Source organism: Abramis brama (genome assembly GCF_963993115.1).
Source record: "Abramis brama genome assembly, chromosome: 18".
Classification (NCBI taxonomy): domain Eukaryota; kingdom Metazoa; phylum Chordata; class Actinopteri; order Cypriniformes; family Leuciscidae; genus Abramis; species Abramis brama.
In genome coordinates, this window is record NC_139980.1 from 32093852 (window position 1) to 32114954 (window position 21103).

The 21103-nt window shown below is 37.0% G+C and overlaps 1 protein-coding gene across 2 annotated transcripts in view; it reads right to left on the bottom strand.

The window, feature by feature from the left end:
- ipo13b (importin 13b) overlaps positions 1 to 20993 on the bottom strand; it is a 43739-nt gene extending 22746 nt beyond the window's left edge. For both annotated transcript variants that reach the window (XR_014603484.1, XM_084092108.1), the window contains exons 1-3: positions 20606 to 20993; positions 14177 to 14302; positions 9085 to 9695 (exon numbers count right to left, since the gene is read on the bottom strand). Coding sequence is in view for 1 of the 2 variants with exons in the window: in XM_084092108.1 (XP_083948234.1) it covers positions 9085 to 9695; positions 14177 to 14302; positions 20606 to 20653 (785 nt within the window). In the remaining variant the exon portion in view is untranslated. The remainder of the gene's footprint in view (positions 1 to 9084; positions 9696 to 14176; positions 14303 to 20605) is intronic.
- Between the last annotated feature and the right edge of the window lie 110 nt (positions 20994 to 21103).

The following is a 21103-nucleotide window of genomic DNA, read 5'->3' on the forward strand; positions in this document are numbered from 1 at the left end:
GAATGGCTGCCAAGCAGACACTAAACATCACTGAAGGATCTCATGTTTTTCTAAAGGGTCTTATTTAAAAAGAAAATAAGATACTGATGTACTATGTAAACACAAGTTCTGTTCCAAAACCCATCTTGGCAGCATTTAAAGGCATTTCAGGCAACCAACTGTTCCAATGTCAGGCAGAAACCTTGCGTTGCATGGAGAGACACAATGTTCTGTCCAAATTCTAATGCAGTTTTGCACGCATCCTTCACAGATGAGGCAATCACTGGATGCACACATTGCACAGTAATTAAAACATCATCTGAGATGAATGATGCAACATTTGCCGTACCGAAAGTAATAATTACGCTTCAATCTATTCATTGTGTATTGTGAATCATTTATTGTGTAAACGCGCTCATTTCAAAAGTCCAATCCTGCTTTGCATTAATTTATTATATTAAATATCCTCCGCTTGGCATTTTGTCATTTCATGCCGTGCAGCTTTTCCTTTTTTCAGTGTGCGATCCAAATTTCTAGTCAATGGAAACTTGAAATCTTTTCTTTTTGAAGTCGCACTCGGTTCAACAATGAAAAGCTGGAAAATGCTAATGAAAAACTTTTTTTTTGGAGCAATTGATACTTTTATTCTGCAAGGATGCATTAAACTGATGAAAAAAAATTGTCATTTATAATGTTACAAAGATTTCCATTTGAAACAAAGGGTGTTTTTTTTTTACTTTCTATTAATCAAAGAATCCTACAAAAAAAGTATCTCGGTTTGCACAAAAAATAAAAAAATAAAAATGAAGCAGCACAACTGTTTTCAACACTGATAATAATCAGAAATTTATTTCTGACAGATCCTATATAAATAAAATCTAGATAAACTAGCTGGTTGTTGGATGGCTAGTAAATTAGTCATGACCCATCCCTAGATGAAGAATATGTCCCCTTTAAAGTGCAGTGTTTGTTTGCCCTGTCCTTCCTGGCTTCATTGATATTATGGCTGGTGAGACTGTGGCTCTGGCAAGAGCATTTATTTAGGAGTTCGGGTTTTAAGATGCTTTTACTTGAATAGGCTCTAAATAAATAAATAATCATGTCAATGACACTGCAGTCAAGGTCAAGAAGGGCTTTCAACACCATCAGGAAAATGCCACAGCACACCTGTTTGTGTTGAGATGGTGAACGTTGGGCTAATCAAAGGCTACGTGTTTTTCTTTCAAATGTTCTCGGTCCACACTTGCATTTTTAAGCATTTTCCAAAAGTTGCTCATCCACAATGAAGCCTCTGAAACGCTAAAATTATCTTACTGCGCATATCATCATAAAAGCGTACTGAGACGATACTCGGAGACCATCCATAATAATATTCTCATGCTTTTCTTCTGTCACGATCATTTTATTAGTACATTATCCCAACTCTCACTGGCGTGTCCAGGTTGCACTCAAAATGGATGGATGGAAAATGTGTCGTTTTCAAATGCATCCACTTGGACTTTCGCTGGACAAAAACTCGGCCTAAAGGTCCTTGCACACTGAATCCGAAATTTTCGCATGAGTTTTTTCCTATCCGTCATTCTGTGGCTCTAAACTGTCAAAACACCATTCAAATGCTTGTTACGGATGCGAAAAACGCAGAAAATCCAACCCGATCCGATTTTTTTTTTGACGGACGAAAGTTTCGGAGGCAGTGTTCAAGTGTGATTGACATAACTTGAGGTTGTATTTATTTTTTAACGTGCGAAAATTTCGGACGCGAATTTCGCGCTCAGTGTGCAAGGGCCTTTAATGTGGATGAAAGGCCAAAACGCAGAGAAAAAGAAGAGTTTTCAAATGTATTCGGATTTAAGTGGCCAAGAGTGACTATAACTGATAAATCTGATCTATGCTCTCATACACGGTTCAAGATTCAGTGAATAAATTCATAAAATGTCTTATAGCTTTTAAGTTGTTAAACTATTTTACTGACAAAATTGCCAAAGCAGCGCTGACGACAAGTTTCTGTGCGAGTGTGTGTGCGTTTGAGTAGGAGAAAGAGAATATGAGCTTTCCATTCATAATAAAACTAGGGCTGTGAAACGATTAATCGTGATTAATCGCATCCAAAATAAAAGTTTGTGTTCACATAATATATGTGTGTGTACTGTGCATAATTATTTTGTATATATAAATACACACACATGCATGTATATATTTAAGAAATATTTGCTTAAATATACTGTATATATATATATATTATATATAATTTGTTTTATAAATAAATATAAATATTTTATATATAAATAACAAATTTTTCTTAAATATTTACATGCATGTGTGTGTATTTATATATACAAAATAATTATGCACAGTACACACACATATATTATGTGAACACAAACTTTTATTTTGGATGCGATTAATCGCGATTAATCGTTTCACAGCCCTAAATAAAACGTAATTTTGTGGCAAAAAACATGGACATAATTTGTCGTTTTTATCCTATTGTCGAAGTTCCAGGTCTCAGAAGAATTAACTTTACTGACAAGCAACAAAGTGAGATGCAGCTGTTCATCTGACTTGGTCGAACTTCAGGTCTTATACCTTTTCTTATCAGTAGGTAGCCAATCAGCAATCTTTTTCTTTTTTGCTCCGCCTCGAGATCTTGTTACCGTTAGAATCATCTTTCCTGGAGACATCTTATTATTGGTGGAAAAATCTTTGGCCACACCCATTTAAAAAAAAAAAAAAAAAAACATATTTTCAATCAAAAATCATCTTGGGTAACATGATTCCCTGCACCTGCAGTGTTCGGTGCCATCCATCATCTTAATTAACAAGTTTTAGTACCATCTTGTATCAACCACCTACACACATCTTCTCTCTGAGCTTGTTAGGTACTTTTCCATCCTCACAGACCCTTTGACCTGATTTAACCTGGTTTCTGTCTGAGATACAGCAAAACAGACTGTCGTTGTGGGTTTTGGTTCTTTTGCTGTTGTCGGCTGTAAGGACCTTTGAAATGACTGAAATGATTTGGCGAAGTGATATGGATCTGTAATGCGGTCGAGACCTGCCTGGACTACTTTATCTGTGCGTTTCCCTCAAAATAATAGCACACCTTAGAACGTTCATCAACCAATCAGATTCAAGCATTCAACAGCTTTGAAGTATAAGTTAACAATAATAACGTTGGATGACATTATGCGGCATAAGTACAACATCAGAGTTTCTCATCATGTGTGTGTGCTTTCATGTCTCTCAGAATTACCAATTTGAGTTTGATTTATCATAGCACAGACTTATTTTCACCTCTAATTCGCTATCCTTGTTTGAATTCTGCCATCTCACTGTGTTTCTACGGACACAGACGCTCCCCCTGCCTCTCTGTGCAATTACCCTCAAACACCAGGAGACAGATGAAATGAGTTGCCTGGCAACAGGATGCATTTGGTCCAATGGCATCCTCCCGAGAGGCTTGATTGTAATGTGTTTAAACAGTGAGAGGAGGCGATGAGGTGATGAAGACAGAGGATAACGAGAGAGAGGACGAGGCACCAGGCATGATGGAGAAAAGGACAAAGGTGAAATGAATAACAAAAATCAATGCAGAATCATTGATGTGACCTTTAAGAGCAAGTGACACGCTTGCCATACTGAACACAAAGCACCACACAAAGAGATTTGAGTGGTTGCGAGTCGACCACACACTTCACACGTTCAGCAACAGATCAAAATATGACAGCTGAGAGTAAAAACTTGCACGCTAGCTGTCCAAGTGTTTACTCATCAAATCAACTGTCTGTCAACAACAGGGGTGTCAAACGCAGCCTGAGTTAGGAGTCCAATCTAAAAATCAAAATCACATGCAACTGTTAAAACGAATAATGCATTAACAAAATGATATATAATAATACTAGAGCTGCACGATTAATTGTTAAAAAAAAATCTAATTTCAAACACCCACGCGAGTTCTTATTCCTAAATGACAACAATTCGCCTCTGTGTCTATTAAACCTTTGACAAAATCATATCCGGACATTCAAATCGCGTTGGCACTGCCGCTGACCCAGAGAGAGCAGTTGTCATGTTTAGTTATGAAAGCTTCACAGTCTTTTCAGCCACACAGCATCATTTCGGTTACAAGTACCGGGATAAAAGTTTATAGTTCGGAATTCAGATATAAACACTGAGAAAATTACCTTTTGAAAGTAACTTGGCGCTTGAAATAATGACTGCATCGATTACATCGTTACGCCAGTAGGTGGCGACAAGTGACTTAACATTTTTATTTGTCATTAAATCATTTATTCAAAAGATTCGTTCAAAACAATTCATCCAGTAATGAAACAATTGAAGTGTTTATGAATCATTCATATTAACCGATTTTTAAAAAATAATTCATCCAAATTAATATATATATATATATATATTTATTTTTTTTTTTTAAATACGCTGCAGCAATTAATATTTTGTCAGAAGTTCAAGTAAAATTAATGTTATTTTGTTTAGTTGTCTGTTCAGAATCGTGGGAGAATCATGATCTCTATAAAAAAAAAAAAACAAAAAAAAAAAACGTGATTCTCAATTTATCTAGATTTGTGCAGCTCTAAATAATACTAAACAATATTTATTCAGTGCGGTCAGAGTTTGATTGAGAAGGAATTAATTCACAGTTTAATTATGCATGTAATTAAAATGAGCCAAAGAGATTCTTAATATGCATAACTGTGTGTTAATGTTCGGTTTCAGAAGGCTTATTACAACTATGAAGTTATTCAGCCAGGAGCAGCTAGCATTTTTCTCTAGTCAATATTGTATTTGATTAATAACATTAATATATTTGATTGATATTTTATAATCACCAATTCCATATACATATATATATATATATATATATATATATACATACATATACATATATATATATATATATATATATATATATATATATATATATATATATATATATATATATATATATATATAAATAAATAAATAAATAAATAAATAATCTAAAGGTGAATTACATTAAATTAAATTTAAATTGCTCTTTTGTTTTTGTTATTACTGCATCAAAAAGGTTATTGTGGACTTATTATTGTGAGTTCCAGAACAGTAAGTGTTGATCAATACATTGCAAATTTAAATTTAAAATAAAACAAAAAAATATAATCTAGCCCTCAAAATAAAATGAAATAACGAATAAAAATCCACTCCAAAAGAATTCTATGCTTCCAATCATCCCTGCTGCACAAACTTCCCATGAAAAACCCAAACCTCCCTCTAAAGGTCACCTGTCCTAATCAGATCCCTCATGCACTGCGAAGTGAATTCAGCCGTAACCGTGTGTGAGACACCTGTAGAAACTATTAAACTACAGGATTAGACTCAAGTACTTGAGCGGTGATTCGGTGAACAACTGTCTGTCTCCATCAGGGCAGAAGCACTTTAACCTCGTACCACCAGCTTTCCACAATCAAGGAAGCTTTCACCTCTAAAGTCCTCAGCATCCGCTGGCTCTTGCTTTCTCTGAGGGGGGAAGGGGAGGGATCCCGTCGAGTCTGTACCAACCAGAGCGTAAGACATCGCTCCCTCGCTCTGTCTCCATGGAAACGCCAGCCATCCTTGAAATAAACCTGACGCCGCCACCCCCCCCCCCCCCCCCCTCCCCTCCTCTGATGTGACTGTGTTTCAGTTTGCCTTTGTTTCTGTCTCTCTTCTGCCCAATCTCTCTCTCTCACCTGTGTTTGTTCTCCTTCAGACCATTTTCTCTTTCTTTCCATCACGTTGTACACATTTTTTCATTCACTGATATTCCTAAAGATGCAAATGCATCTCATATTGTTCAAGCAGGCATACTGAAGTGTATATCTATATATCTAAAAAAGGAAAAGGCTGGTGCGATTATTAATTATTTACATTTACATTTAGTCATTTAGCAGACGCTTTTGTCCAAAGAGACTTACAATTTAGGACTAATGACTAAAGACTGAAGGACTAATTATGCAATTATGATGTAAATCACAATGTAAGAGCAATAGTCACTTACACTGGATTGAGAGTTACTCAAATTATAAAATATATATTATAAAATAAGAACATTATAAAATATATATTTGGGTGCATCTCACAAGAACTTGTCCAGGTCATATTTTATCGTAAATTAAAAAAGAAATATATATATTTGCATAAAGTGCACTGACTTGTTCGTAAAGCTAATCAGAGTTCTCTCTCACACCAACGGCACGCTGTGATTCAACACGCTGAATCAGCCCAAAAAACCCACACGCGTCCGTCTAGAGCCGACGGTGCAGAACACACCGGAAAAACTGAGCCGACCGATGCTCAAAAACGGCTTGACGTTGTCCGATCGGCCTTAAGGTGTGTCCCGGCCTAAAGGATTTCGTTCAACTTCCAAACTTTTTATGATACCTGAGAGATTTCTGTCCCTCTATTAAAAGTCCATTCCCGTAAAACTTACAGTGAGGAAAATAAGTATTTGAACACCCTGCTATTTTGCAAGTTCTCCCACTTGGAAATCATGGAGGGGTCTGAAATTGTCATCGTAGGTGCATGTCCACTGTGAGAGACATAATCTAAAAAAAAATAATCCAGAAATCACAATGTATGATTTTTTAACTATTTATTTGTATGATACAGCTGCAAATAAGTATTTGAACACCTGAGAAAATCAATGTTAATATTTGGTACAGTAGCCTTTGTTTGCAATTACAGAGGTCAAACGTTTCCTGTAGTTTTTCACCAGGTTTGCACACACTGCAGGAGGGATTTTGGCCCACTCCTCCACACAGATCTTCTCTAGATCAGTCAGGTTTCTGGGTTGTCGCTGAGAAACATGGAGTTTGAGCTCCCTCCAAAGACTCTCTATTGGGTTTAGGTCTGGAGACTGGCTAGGCCACGCCAGAACCTTGATATGCTTCTTACAGAGCCACTCCTTGGTTATCCTGGCTGTGTGCTTCGGGTCATTGTCATGTTGGAAGACCCAGCCTCGACCCATCTTCAATGCTCTAACTGAGGGAAGGAGGTTGTTCCCCAAAATCTCGCAATACATGGCCCCGGTCATCCTCTCCTTAATACAGTGCAGTCGCCCTGTCCCATGTGCAGAAAAACACCCCCAAAGCATGATGCTACCACCCCCATGCTTCACAGTAGGGATGGTGTTCTTGGGATGGTACTCATCATTCTTCTTCCTCCAAACAAGGTTAGTGGAATTATGACCAAAAAGTTCTATTTTGGTCTCATCTGACCACATGACTTTCTCCCATGACTCCTCTGGATCATCCAAATGGTCATTGGCAAACTTAAGACGGGCCTTGACATGTGCTGGTTTAAGCAGGGGAACCTTCCGTGCCATGCATGATTTCAAACCATGACGTCTTAGCGTATTACCAACAGTAACCTTGGAAACGGTGGTCCCAGCTCTTTTCAGGTCATTGACCAGCTCCTCCCGTGTAGTTCTGGGCTGATTTCTCACCTTTCTTAGGATCATTGAGACCCCACGAGGTGAGATCTTGCATGGAGCCCCAGTCCGAGGGAGATTGACAGTCATGTTTAGCTTCTTCCATTTTCTAATGATTGCTCCAACAGTGGACCTTTTTTCACCAAGCTGCTTGGCAATTTCCCCGTAGCCCTTTCCAGCCTTGTGGAGGTGTACAATTTTGTCTCTAGTGTCTTTGGACAGCTCTTTGGTCTTGGCCATGTTAGTAGTTGGATTCTTACTGATTGTATGGGGTGGACAGGTGTCTTTATGCAGCTAACGACCTCAAACAGGTGCATCTAATTTAGGATAATAAATGGAGTGGAGGTGGACATTTTAAAGGCAGACTAACAGGTCTTTGAGGGTCAGAATTCTAGCTGATAGACAGGTGTTCAAATACTTATTTGCAGCTGTATCATACAAATAAATAGTTAAAAATCATATATTGTGATTTCTGGATTTTTTTTTTTAGATTATGTCTCTCACAGTGGACATGCACCTACGATGACAATTTCAGACCCCTCCATGATTTCCAAGTGGGAGAACTTGCAAAATAGCAGGGTGTTTAAATACTTATTTTCCTCACTGTAAATGATCCAAAAAAAGGTCATAAAGGCATTGAAAAATAATCAATTGAGCAGTTAATCCGAGTCTTATGAAGAGACACGATCGCTTTATATGAAGAACAGGGACTGACTGAGATCGGAAACGCACCCGCGCTGGAGCGGCACTCCTCAAAGTGAAAGCACAAACATCATTTAAATCACCATATCGCATTTTTAATTTTTGTAGTATGATGACTCAAAGATTTTTAGATGGTCTATTCTGATCACTTAAGTGCGATGTTAAATGTTGAAATGACATTTTAAAAACAATATTTTGTTCCATGTAAGTGGCTAAAAAGAAAATAAACTTGACAAATTCTCATTAGTCTGGACTGTTTACTTCCCCTTGGTGATGCTCATTAGATTTGCATAACTGTAATAAAATAATTCCTGTAATACATTAATTGTATAAATTATAATATTTTAAATAAATTATAATTTTAAACATTTTAATAAATTAACTGTTAATAAACAGAGTATTTATTGTCAGCATGAATTATAGGTAGCACAAATATATATAAGAATTGGGGGGGGGGGGGTAAATATATTACTTAAGTATAAATATAAATATAGTGTGATATTATATTATATTATACAAGTATAAATATATTAATTAATATAAGAGTAAATATATTACTCTTATTTAATATATTCATTATATAAATTCTTATGTAATATATAAGAATTTATATTGCTTAAATTTTCTTCAAGCAATATATTTTTTGATTTTGGGGTGAAATAATGAGTCCAGTAATTTCCGTGACAGGTTCATTATAAATAATGCAAAACATATTAATGGCCAGAAAAAAAATCTCAATTCACCAGCCATCGCTAGGTGTGCAAAACATTGAATTTGTACACTTCCATGTTTCTTATGTTTCTATAAAGTTCCTCAACTGGTTTTGTATAATTCTGTACAGCTCAGTTCCTCACACTACCATCACACTTCTCTCACTCCATTGCTTTCCTGCCCCACTGCATGTGTTTTATCTGAGTAGTGCAGTGATGAAGACTAACCTCTGTGAGTCGGGCTGTGAGATGGTGTTGACGATGGCCTCCACAGCCGTATCGAACAGCTCCGGATCTGCCAGCGCCGTGAAGCTGGCCTCGACCAATCCCTCACTCTCGTTCAGAGGAACGTCCAGCAGAACCCAGCTCGACAGACACTTGAGCACGCGGGCTTTGACCAGCGGAGGCGAGTCCGGCTGCCGTAACAGCTGCTGCAGGAGAGGGTAAACGGCCACCCACTCCCGGCCCAGAGCGCCCCTCACCTGACCCTTCCGGTACTGCGGCAGCCGGCTGGTCTGAAACTCCTCCGGGAGGACCGTGAGGAGCTCCAACAGGGCCAAGCAGCGAGCGCGCCCGTCCACCTCGCCTCCCTCTTCCTGAAACATGCGCACCATTTCCGTCACGGCCCCCGGCCACGCCTCGGGCATCATGTTGAGGGCGAGGGACGCGAGGGCCACGCACAGCCGGGTAAGGACGATCTTGGAGCCGGAGGCGAAGCGAGCGATCTGGGAAAACAGCTGGGTTTTGAGCGAGTCGTACTGCTCGGCGGGGATGTCGCCCCAGTAGCGGGAGATCTTGGTATGAAGGGCGCTGGCGCCGAAGTACTGGATCTCTGGAACCTGCGGAGAAGAAGGAAGACATGCAGCTTTTTATTGTGTGTGTGTGTGTGTGTGTGTTTTTTTTAAAGACTACTTGAAGAAGAAATCAGATGAAATGTACACAGAGCATTAAGTCTTCTTGCATCATTAGTCGGCAGAAACTTTGTGATGATCAGTAGGGCTGGGTATGGTTTGAATTTTTATGGTTCCGATTCCGATTTCAATTTTGCTTATTGATTCCGATTCTTATCGATTCTTAATTTCAATTCCAAAAAGGTAAAAAAAACACAAAAAACTTAGATATCATTCACATTTAGTCTTATTGCAAAACATTTAATTGTAGCTGAATATCATGAACAAATTTTTTTTTACAAATAGCATAGAAAAATAACTAACCTAACTAATATAAATTTCAAGCATTATTAAAGACAAGTAAACACTCAGTAATTAAAAAAAGAACGAATTCAAGAACAAAAGGTGTGTCAACAAGCCAAAATTTTTGGCTTATTTTCATAATAATTTGATGAAACTTATAATTTTATGAAACATTTTTAAAATAACATTTCAAAAACAACATTTTGTTCCACTGTATATGTAAGAGGTGTAATGGATCATCAATGATCTGTACAGACCGGCCCCACGGTTCGTCACGCATGTGTAAAGAGTAATTGTTAAGTTTAACCATCATATAGAGTGAAAGTTTATCATTTGCACATGTTTCTAAGTCTTGCCAATTTAAACATTCAAATGATTTTAAACCATTCAAGTGCAAGAAGAGGCAATAGACAACTCAATTATCTGAATGGACACTAGAGCTGCACGATTCAGAATAAATTGAGAATCACAATTTTCCGGATTCAAATAAAAATATCGATTCTCCCACAATTCTGAACAGACGAGACAAAATAACATGTAATTTACTAGAGGTTCTGACAACATGTTAATTGCCGCAGTCTGTTCAAAATGGTTCATTTGAATTAATTATTTGAAAAAATCTGTTTAAATGAATGATTCGATGACTCAATCATAAATACTTCACTTGTTTAATTGCTGGATGAATCAGCGTTTTTGAATGAATCTCTTAAATGAATGATTCAATTACATACATTAATATAAAAAATAAAGCTAAATAATTGTGTAAAGGAAGGAGAAAACAAATGTCACTTAAAGCTACCTAAATTTAACAGATAAACATGTAACCTTTAGAGGTAGTGTGACTTTTGACCTTTACAGGGGTGACATGGCCTCATCCTCAAACATACTTGACTCAAAGCAAAAGAAAATACGAAAATCATGTGAGGGAATAAACATGACCCAGTTCTTACTAGGATCCATGATAATAAACCAAAGAACCTTCTTTGTTAGAATATCATGAATCCTGTAAAGAACTGGGTCATATTTCACTCAGAAATCACATTACGAAATCAAATCAAAAGAAAATGAATTTTGCATGTATTTTAGCCTATTTTTAATTTTAGGATGATTAATACTGTTGCATTATGATGTTATTTCCATGACAATTAAACACATTTTTGGCCCCTCCATTTTCATAACTGTGATAAAAAAAAAAAAAAATCAATTCTCATTATAAAACATTAATGATGTTTACATGGCAAAGCATTTACGAAGGGATGGAAAGTTGCGAAGTCACAATGCAATTAAATTCTTTATGCAAAACATAATTACTTATTTTTTTGTAAATTTTGCGACGAAATATAACTCAGATTACATCTTTTTGTCAAATGAAACCAAATGAAATAGAAAACTGAGGTTGAGATGTGTAGTTTAGTTGATGCAACGGCAGCTGCTGCAATGCAACTGCCAGAAATAGTAAAAGTCATTGTGAAACAGCATTCCCAAGCCATTTAAAGGGATACTTCACCGATTAGCATTAGGCTTCATTAGCATCAGTAGAAACCCGGTAATATTTTGGAATGACCGTGCTTCCCTCCCTCATGTCCCCCTGAGACGAGAGATTTCTGTATTGTGTGTCTGGGAAAAAAACTCTTATGACACAAAAATCGTCATTTAGCTTCATCAGAGGCTTTGTCCTGTTGTAAAGTTTTCTTTGTTCGAAGCAGAGACCAGTGAGACAGTCGGGATCGCGTTCAACGGAAGTTATTCTTTATTGAGAACTCCGCCGTACGCGGCTGTAGAAACGTCCAACATGATCTAACTGAGGGAACTTTACATGGTATCTTATAGGCCATTCAGTGGGCTGTCCTTAAAGGTGCTGAACTTACACACAGCCTTAGAGATGACTACTGAATCTAATCATCTAAAGACAATAGAGGCAATTACCCCCAACTAGTGTTGCTTTCGTCAACGAAAATTATGACGAAATATTGTCGTCAACGAACCGTTATCACCTGACGAAAACGAGACGAGACTAGACGTAAATGCATGGTCATGTGACGATGACTAAAATACATGTATAATGCAATATCGTTGACGAATAAAAACGAGACTAAATGTGGTTTAAAAAATAAAAACTATGCTAAAATGTCTCTTCATTTTCGTTGACCAAAACGAGACGAGACGAAATGTAACGTCACGACGAATGAGAGAGTTGTGCGTGAACATAGCTTTGTCGGCTTTAAATTCTGGATTGCGATCTGGTCACCCGATTATCAGCGAATTTAACCATATATTACTCCATTAGTTATTCTATTAAAATGTCTCATTGATATATTTGACACATTCATAATCATTACTTTTGCTGGTTCTTTGTGACAGCTGTTATGTGCGTTATTGGCAGCGTCTCTTGTTACATGAACACGTCACCGCATCAGCGCCAGAACATGGAGATTTTATTTTAGAGTAGATATAATCGCACAACCTATTCGATATTTTATAATTAAATAAACTAATCGAATATCCAAAAATCGTGACTCATCCCTGCATGGAATCTCTTGTTTCTTTTCCCAAATCTTCACTCACGTCACGTCTCACCCATTTTCTAAAGGGATTATAAACGTTTCTTGGTTCGCTTTTAATTAGGCCTATTATATTCGTATTCTTTACTGTGGTAAAGTAGAAAAACGCTGTAGGACAGATAGCCTACATTTGTACTTGCATGTCAAATTCTTTTTAACACAGTTTGTGCTTGTTATATTAGACATTGGGCGCGAGTTTAGTTGTAAAGCGCGTTTGACACGTGTGGGTGATTTTTACTTTCACTTTCTCTGGCAGCGCAATCTCAAACACAGCCTAAATATCTCGCCCTTGTGGAGGATAAAATTCGCTCTTCAAACCAATTTACATCAAGTAGAAAACACGAAGATATCATAAAGAGATCGAGTTTCCTGCTCGTGTCCCACATCCCTCTCAAAGCGCAGAGTGTATCACGCGTCTTTGTGTGGAAATATAAAACGAGTTTTTTTTTTAATAACCCCCCAACCACCGCCGTTAGTTGGTCCATTACCGCGGTGGTAAAAAAAACCTGCCACCGTCACAGCCCTAAATATAGGCCTACTAAATAGCCTATAATAAGATAGCCTTGTTTGAAATTCTATATTGACTGGGTTAAATTGAATCGCATTACTAAAAAGAGACTAAAATACAATTTTCATTGACTAAAACTAGACTAAAATGTCATCAGTTTTCGTCGACTAAAACTAGACTAAAATGTCATCAGTTTTCGTCGACTAAAACTTGACTAGACTAAAAAGAGTATGAATGTGACTAAAACTAATAAAAACTAAAATGACAGCCTGACACAAAGACTAGACTAAAACTAAAATTAAAACAGGCCGCCAAAAACAACACTACCCCCAACTGAGATAATGGTACCCCCCAAATTGTATAAATAACACATGGTCACGAGAACGAAGACTTTGTAACATTCACATATAGTTCAACTCTGAGTAGGAAGATTAAAGACTAACAAAACCCCTGACTATTACAATGTTTAGACAGCTGACTTAAAGCTGACTTCTGATCAGTAAATTGATGCCATCATGTTCACCTTGAATGCCCAATACAGTGTAATTCACCTTAGTTTTTCATGTGATGTTATGTAAGGAAGTAAGATCAGCAGATCTTAAACATATTCTTAAATTTGGATCCTTCAGTCCAGAGGCGAGAGACTACAGCCAGTAGTAGGAGCTCGTTCCGCATGTCTTCAACCCGCCCATAGGGGGATCTCACGATAAAATGGCATCTTTTCAGTTTCGAGTCGACTAGTAGCCTAGTTGCATCATTTCTTCCGATACTGCCCTCTGTAACCGGTAGGCGTGGCCTCATAGGGCAGCGAAGCAAGTGCATTCTGGGAGTTGTTGTCTTTCATCCACATGAGCCAAAAATACATTTTCTGGCTTTTCTCAGTCTAGAAGGCATCAACTTCTAAAATAATTGCACATTTCTACTACATAAATGACCCAATTTAAATACACATTCATCTTTCCAGCGGTGAAATATCCCTTTTAACCTGGGTATAAAGGACAAGCACAGATGGAAAAGGAGGGAATGACAGTGCAACAAAGAGAACGGGATGTTCTTACCTTCTCTGGTCTCAGTAAAACCCAACAGAACTGCCAGGCCTGAGGAGACACTTGAGCCTGCATCAGCCATTTCTGAGCCAGATTCTTATTCTCAATGTTAGGATCATAATAGAGCTGATGCAGGGCCTGAGAGAGAGAGAGAGGGGGAGAGAGAGACAGTTTTAGACTGAGATACATTGTATCCATGTGCTCCATAATGGCCAGAGTGCAATCTAATAATGCTTTATTAACCCCAGGGTTCCTGCGGGGAAGTTTAGCAGACACATATATGAAAGTGTGTGCTCTTAAAGTGAATCTACGGGTCTCACAACTGCTGATGCACGTGCCTTCATTTCTGCAAGTAAAGCGTTTTATATGCTGGGAGGGCAAATAACACAGCGAATAATGACATATTCTTTCAAAAATAACAGGAATTTATTCAAGCGTCTAGTGTTTATCACAAAAGTCTCTTCTGCTCAGCAAGGCTGCATTTTATTTGATCAAAAATACAGTAAAAACTGTAATATTGTGAAATATTATTACAATTTAAAAGAACCGTTTTCTATTTGAATATATTTTAAAATGTAATTTATTCCTGTGATGCAAAGCTGAATTTTCAGTCTTCAGTGTCAATATTTTTGTGGAAATCATGACACATGAAGATTCTTTGATTGATAGAAAGTTCAAAAGAACAGCATTAGGGGTGTAACAATATTTCGTGTCACAATATATCGCAATACAAAAATGCAACAATATGTATCGTGAATAGTGACAATATGTATCGTGTATAGTTCACCCAAAATAAAAATTACTATGTGAGAATTTTTTTTAGTTTTCAGAGTTTTAGTGTCAGTACTACATTAAAATATTATATATAATGTTGAATATAATGTATAATAATGCAATAGGGGAATATCTGTGTAAAAAAGTGGCTTACATTATTTTAAATGTATCTAGTCAGTGACAGAGAAACATATTTGTCTAAAATAATTCTGTATTTTCAGCTTCAGAATCATGAATATTGTTATTCTGGTGTCTCTATTGTCCTGTGCTTTGGGTTTCCAGCACCAAGTCCAAGAATATTCATTTATACACACCATGTAATATCAAATTTATCAGTTTAATAAAAAGTAAATTTTTTTGTTAACCTTTTATCATATGTCTTGGAGTATTGCAATAATATCGTATCGTGAGTTCAGTATTGTGATATGTATCGAATCGTGACATGAGGGTATCGTTACACCCCTAAACAGCATTTATTTCATTATAAATGTTTCAACTGCTACTTTTGATCAATTTAAAGAAATCCTTGCTGTAAAAAAACAAAAAAACAAAAACAAACAAAAACTTACTTATCTTGATATGTTATAAGCCAAAACATCTATATCACTACATTGTTAAGGTGTACCTATTTTTATGATTTAGTCTAAATACTAATATCTTAAAATATAAAAATCAAATACGATCAGAGAGGAATCAGACGCGCATATGTGTGTGTGTGTCACAGTACATTAGAAACCCCATGAGAAACAGCCATCTGTCAGAGTAAACCTGGTGACATGATGATACCAACTGTGTGCGATCAAGATTTGAGTGAGTGCTATTCGCCGGAGATGCTAAAATGGTTAAAAATAATATGGTATAAATGGGTGTTCAAGCACATGGCTACATCTTTTGAAATGTTTCTATGGCAACCATCTATTCTGCACAAACTCATTCTTAAAGACCAGCGCTGAATGACTTCCATTGACATGGTTATTGCATTCAATCTTGCCTATGTATGTGTGTGTGTGTGTGTGTGTGTGTGTGTGTGTGTGCGATGACTCAGTCATTCTGTAGGATCCATTTTACCCAGACATCTATTAATCACTCATTTAATCTGACTCTATGAGCTGCGCTACAGGCATTGTCTGCATTTGTACTATCAGTATAAATTCTGCTCCACATTCTGGCCAGCATCAAGCTTTTTAAAAAAGAAGCAAAAGTCTCACAGAATGATCCCATGCGACACGTGTCGTTAGTTCCAAGTGTTATGGGGATTTACGATATGAAATTTAATGTATTGTTTAATGAAATTCCTGACTTGGCCGTAGGGGTGTGCGATATATCGTCTACAATAACGTTGTGATTGTTGTTTTAACGATGTGCAATCTGACATTATCGAGTGTATGTCCCTCACTTTGCAAAAACACACCTAGAGAGAGTGCATGCACTACGTGATGTAGTCTAGTAGGTTAGACTAGTGCGCATGCTTTCACTGTGTGATTTAGTCTATTAAAATGCATTTAGAAAGCCCCAAATATTCAAGATAATGGGGTAATACCTCTGTATGTCTTTTATATTTATATAATTCAATATAGTTAATCAATATCGCACGAAGAGTGCCATTTTTTCTCCAAATATCAGCATGAGTGCAAATGTGATATTGATTTTATACAACAGTTCAATAAACAAAAGTGACTTAAGGCCCTTGCACACAGAGTCCGAAATTTTCACACGTTAAAAAATAAATACGACCTCACGTCATGTCAATCACGCTTACACACACTGTCATCATTTTTTTTTGGACCGGGTTCGATTTTCTGCATTTTTCGCATCCATAGCAAGCATTTTGATTGGTGTTTTGACAAATTCAGAGCCACCGAATGACAAATACGAAAAAACGCATACCAAAATTTCGGACTCAAGTGTGCAAGGACCTTTAGGCTACATTTTAAACACAGTATTGCCTGTTTTTGCTCTACTTTACCAACAAAAACAGCTCCTTGATCACTTATATAATTTTCCACAGCTCATGGTGTCTGGGGTTTATTGTCTACTGAAATTTCTCGGAAAGATATTTGTGCAGTGTTGTCAGCAGAACAATCCAAAAACACAATAAATAACAGTACGAACCCACTGAAGAGATGTATGTCTATCCCTCACAACCTCGCTTTCATTCCCGTTAAAAATCAAAGATGGCGCTGCTGTGAATAAGGTCGATGTCACTGAACAATTCATCGACTGGCTCTTCCTCAGAAAACTCAGCTTAATACTTTGTAAACACGACTTGTTTCCCAGTGGACAATTCAAAAACCTGTTCATCCTGAATCCCACAAAACTGCATAAATCCAGACATTTTAAGATTTTCGGGATCGTGTTCAACAGCCCATCTGGAGTAATCAGGAACGGTTGTTCTGACATCATCGGCCATGTGTTTGTGAATTTTAAATCTCAGAATGAATTTTTGTGATTCATTTCCATTGAGTCAGAAGTAAATAATCAAGTAAACAAAAACAACAAAACAAACACTTATTATCACATTATGAGACATGCGTTTTGACCTTCCAGCACTAATATATCAGATGAATGTGTGTGTGTCTGTCTGTGTGTGTGTGTGTGTGTGTGTAAGAATCACAGTGAGACGTGGCTGTTGACTGGTTTGAACACTCACTGGTTTGAAAAATATATCATGTTACCCCAACAACCGAATCCCTGTACACAAGCCAAGAGATATAATTAGCAATGCTAACGGTCGAGAGTCGAGACACAATAGTGGAACATGACAACACTTGCACACACACACACACACACACACACACACACACACTCCAGACGCCCTGGGTGAATAATCAAACGCACATTCACATGGGAAACATCTAAAGTCAAACATCTCAGTCTGATCATCTCCGGCAGAATATTAAGTTTCCTGTGATTAACTGAACAGCAATCCTACAATTGTTAAACCCTGATAACCAAAAAAAAATCACACAATCAGAATTATTTTGTTTGTAACTGACATGAACATTTCCCATTTTTCTGCATAATGACCCGCTCTTCTCTGCTGATGGTTACGCCTGACGCTCACACCGCCCAGAACAATACACAATAAACACACACACAACGACCTCTGTGACGGAGACTGAGAGAGAATGACCGTGAAAGAAGGACCGAGACAGTGACGTCCTGATACAGGAGCGATCGCACATCTTCCAAGAAGAGGCAGAACTGTATTTTTAACCATCTATCTGACAGCGAGGTCTAACACATAAGAGCATCAGAAAACAACAGCCAAAACTGATTACCAGAAATTAGACTAGAGTTTGGGAATTTTCGGGACATATTAGAGAAAACTCAGTAAAGCTTGCTACAGATTTTGCCAATCCTATAAGATCATTACAAATCACATGTACAGTGGATCTAATAAACTTGGGTATGACATGTTTGTAGATTATACGATCATTACACTTATTGAATCATATGACGCAAGTCAGTACATCAGAATGTGTTAGTGTGGTAAACAAACTTTGGCAATTATGGTTTTTATGTGCAATGAAGAAAAAAAAGAGAGAGGATGAAGCGAAATGGTCATGGCTAGAGAAAAGAGGATGACTTGGCAAGCCAATTTTGCAAATGGAGCTTGAGGAATTTAGTTTTAAGTTTTAGCGCCATGTTGAGTTGATCAATTCGCCATTTCATGTTGCATTTTTATTGGCTAGTCAGTAGACGTAGGTCGTAGCAGCAAACATTGTGAGATGATCATGCTAAATTTCTGACACTGTTGTTGAGCCTCTCTCACTGTACGACGTAGGACCAGCGTTTAGGAGCCACGGACACAGAAATCATCATGATTTCGTACCAATCGTACAAATAATCGACTAAAACTAAACCGTTTGCACCCGGCTTAAGCCAACTTGACAGTTCACATAACACACCTATATATATTTTTAAAGCATACATCCAATAACTGTGTGTGTGTGTGTGTGTATACATTAGGGATGAACCTATATGAAACTTTTTGCCGATACCAATAATATTTTATATTTGAAAACCAATACATTGGCCGATAAATCTACATTTTTAGGCTATACACTTTTTGAGAGCCTCATTACAAAAACAAAAGTCTTAACATTAAAACCCATGTCCCAGGCACATAATTATAATGATATTCACATTATAATTTTATGTAGCGTATATGATTTTATCATACTTAATTTTATTTTTTATTTTTGAAGTGATTCCAATCATATTTCAAGCAATTCAAAAGCATCACGGTGAACAGTGAACATCTGAAGTGTCTCAGCTGAAGGAAATAATCCATTATTTATCGGCTTTAATATATCGGTCAAATTTTCTTACGGGACGATAACGAAAACATTATGGCCGATACCGAAACAGTGGCATTCCTAGTATACGTACATGACCTTGATATATTAAATGGATGTATTAACCATAAGTGCGTTAACACAAATTTTAATGTAACAGTTCTCCTTTTAAACCCTCCTGAATATCTAGACCCAAAGTCTTCCACTGTAAATGCAGTACTGTACACAAACTGAAGCATGACTGGAAATTATTTTCAGCAGCAAAACAAAAAAAACACCATGTTTGCTGTTACTGGGATCAAAAGCTATAACAACTATGAGTGTATGTATCGCATGAGCAGAACTGACAGCGACTGTCAAGGGTGAAGATGAGAAACCCTCCACCAGGCAGAGATGAGACGGACGGGACACCACCCGCTCTCCTCTCCTCATCCTCACAGATGGATCGATACGGCTCTCTTTTCTCTGATCTAATCTAATGATGAACAGGAGTTTCACGATTGTAACCCGATCAGCTGCATTACAATCAGACATACAGAAATAATTACGCTCAGAAATAGACAGAGGCATCAAATTAATACGTGCAGCAACAAAAGTTGTCAAAAATAGAAAGCAAGAACAACCAATCACATTTTTTACACTGATGCTGACAGGCGAATCCCACAACACCTGTCAAAAAGATATTTTTGTCATATTTCACCATAAAATCAAAAGAAAGTAATAGGCAATGATATTTTGCTACTTAAAGAACATCAAGTCTTTTTAAACCTTTATTATTTTGAGCAATTGCGTCTAGTTTTCATGTCAATTCAGCACATTAAACCCCAAAATCTCTTTAATAAATCTAATTCTCATTACTGTAATGGGAGCAATTATGATATATTATTCAATTTTCTCATTATGGAAGAACTTACTTTGATTTATGCTGGTTAAAAAATTACAGCAGTGAGAAACTAATCAAACCTGAGTATATTGAATATTACAAACAAATAAATATAACAAAAAACTTAATGGTCCTAAAATAGGATTTATTAAATGCTAAATAAAAATTGTTGTTTTTATTCTGGACATGTTCTTTATCATCCACTTGTACAACAACAGTACATTACATATATTATATATACAATATATATATATATATGTATTTGATATTTTGAATATTGTTGTTGGACAAGTAAGTTATTATATATATAACGTTATATATATATAAATCCCAATGATTATTATTTCTTGCCCAACAATATGTTTCGACATATGAATGTATAACACAATATTTCCAGTTTTCATTAAGAGTAAATGAACAGTAAATGACCTTGTAAAAAAATATTAGCTACTGACAGAATGATAATAAACGTATTTATTTTACCTTCTCCACGTTTTCCACAGTGAAGTCTGCGGCTGTGTCCGGTTCCATCGCAGTGTTTACTATAACACACACCTCCTCTCGCTCTCTTGAACACAATCTATAATCTTATGTCTTATAAGAGGCCTGTTGATTAATATAATAACAATAATAACGCTGATAAATCTCACTGAGGTGAATTTGATTTGGCCCGGCGCGCGATCAGGCCGGTGCGCGCGAGCTCATGTCTCTCATTCTCATATTTCACTCATGATAAATCTCATTCATATCTCAGATGACCGATAAATATGACCATATGCCACATCTATGTGCTCGCGGGTCTCTGTATGGTCCGGTCTCGGTGATCGGTGTGCGTGTGTCCTCCCTCTACCGTTCTTGTCGGTCTGACTGAACCGATGAATCGATGATTCGACACGCTCTGCGCGTGCCCAATCCTTTGCCTTCATAAAAAAAAAAAAAAAAAAACACCATTCTCAGCTTAAATATGTTTCATATTTATTC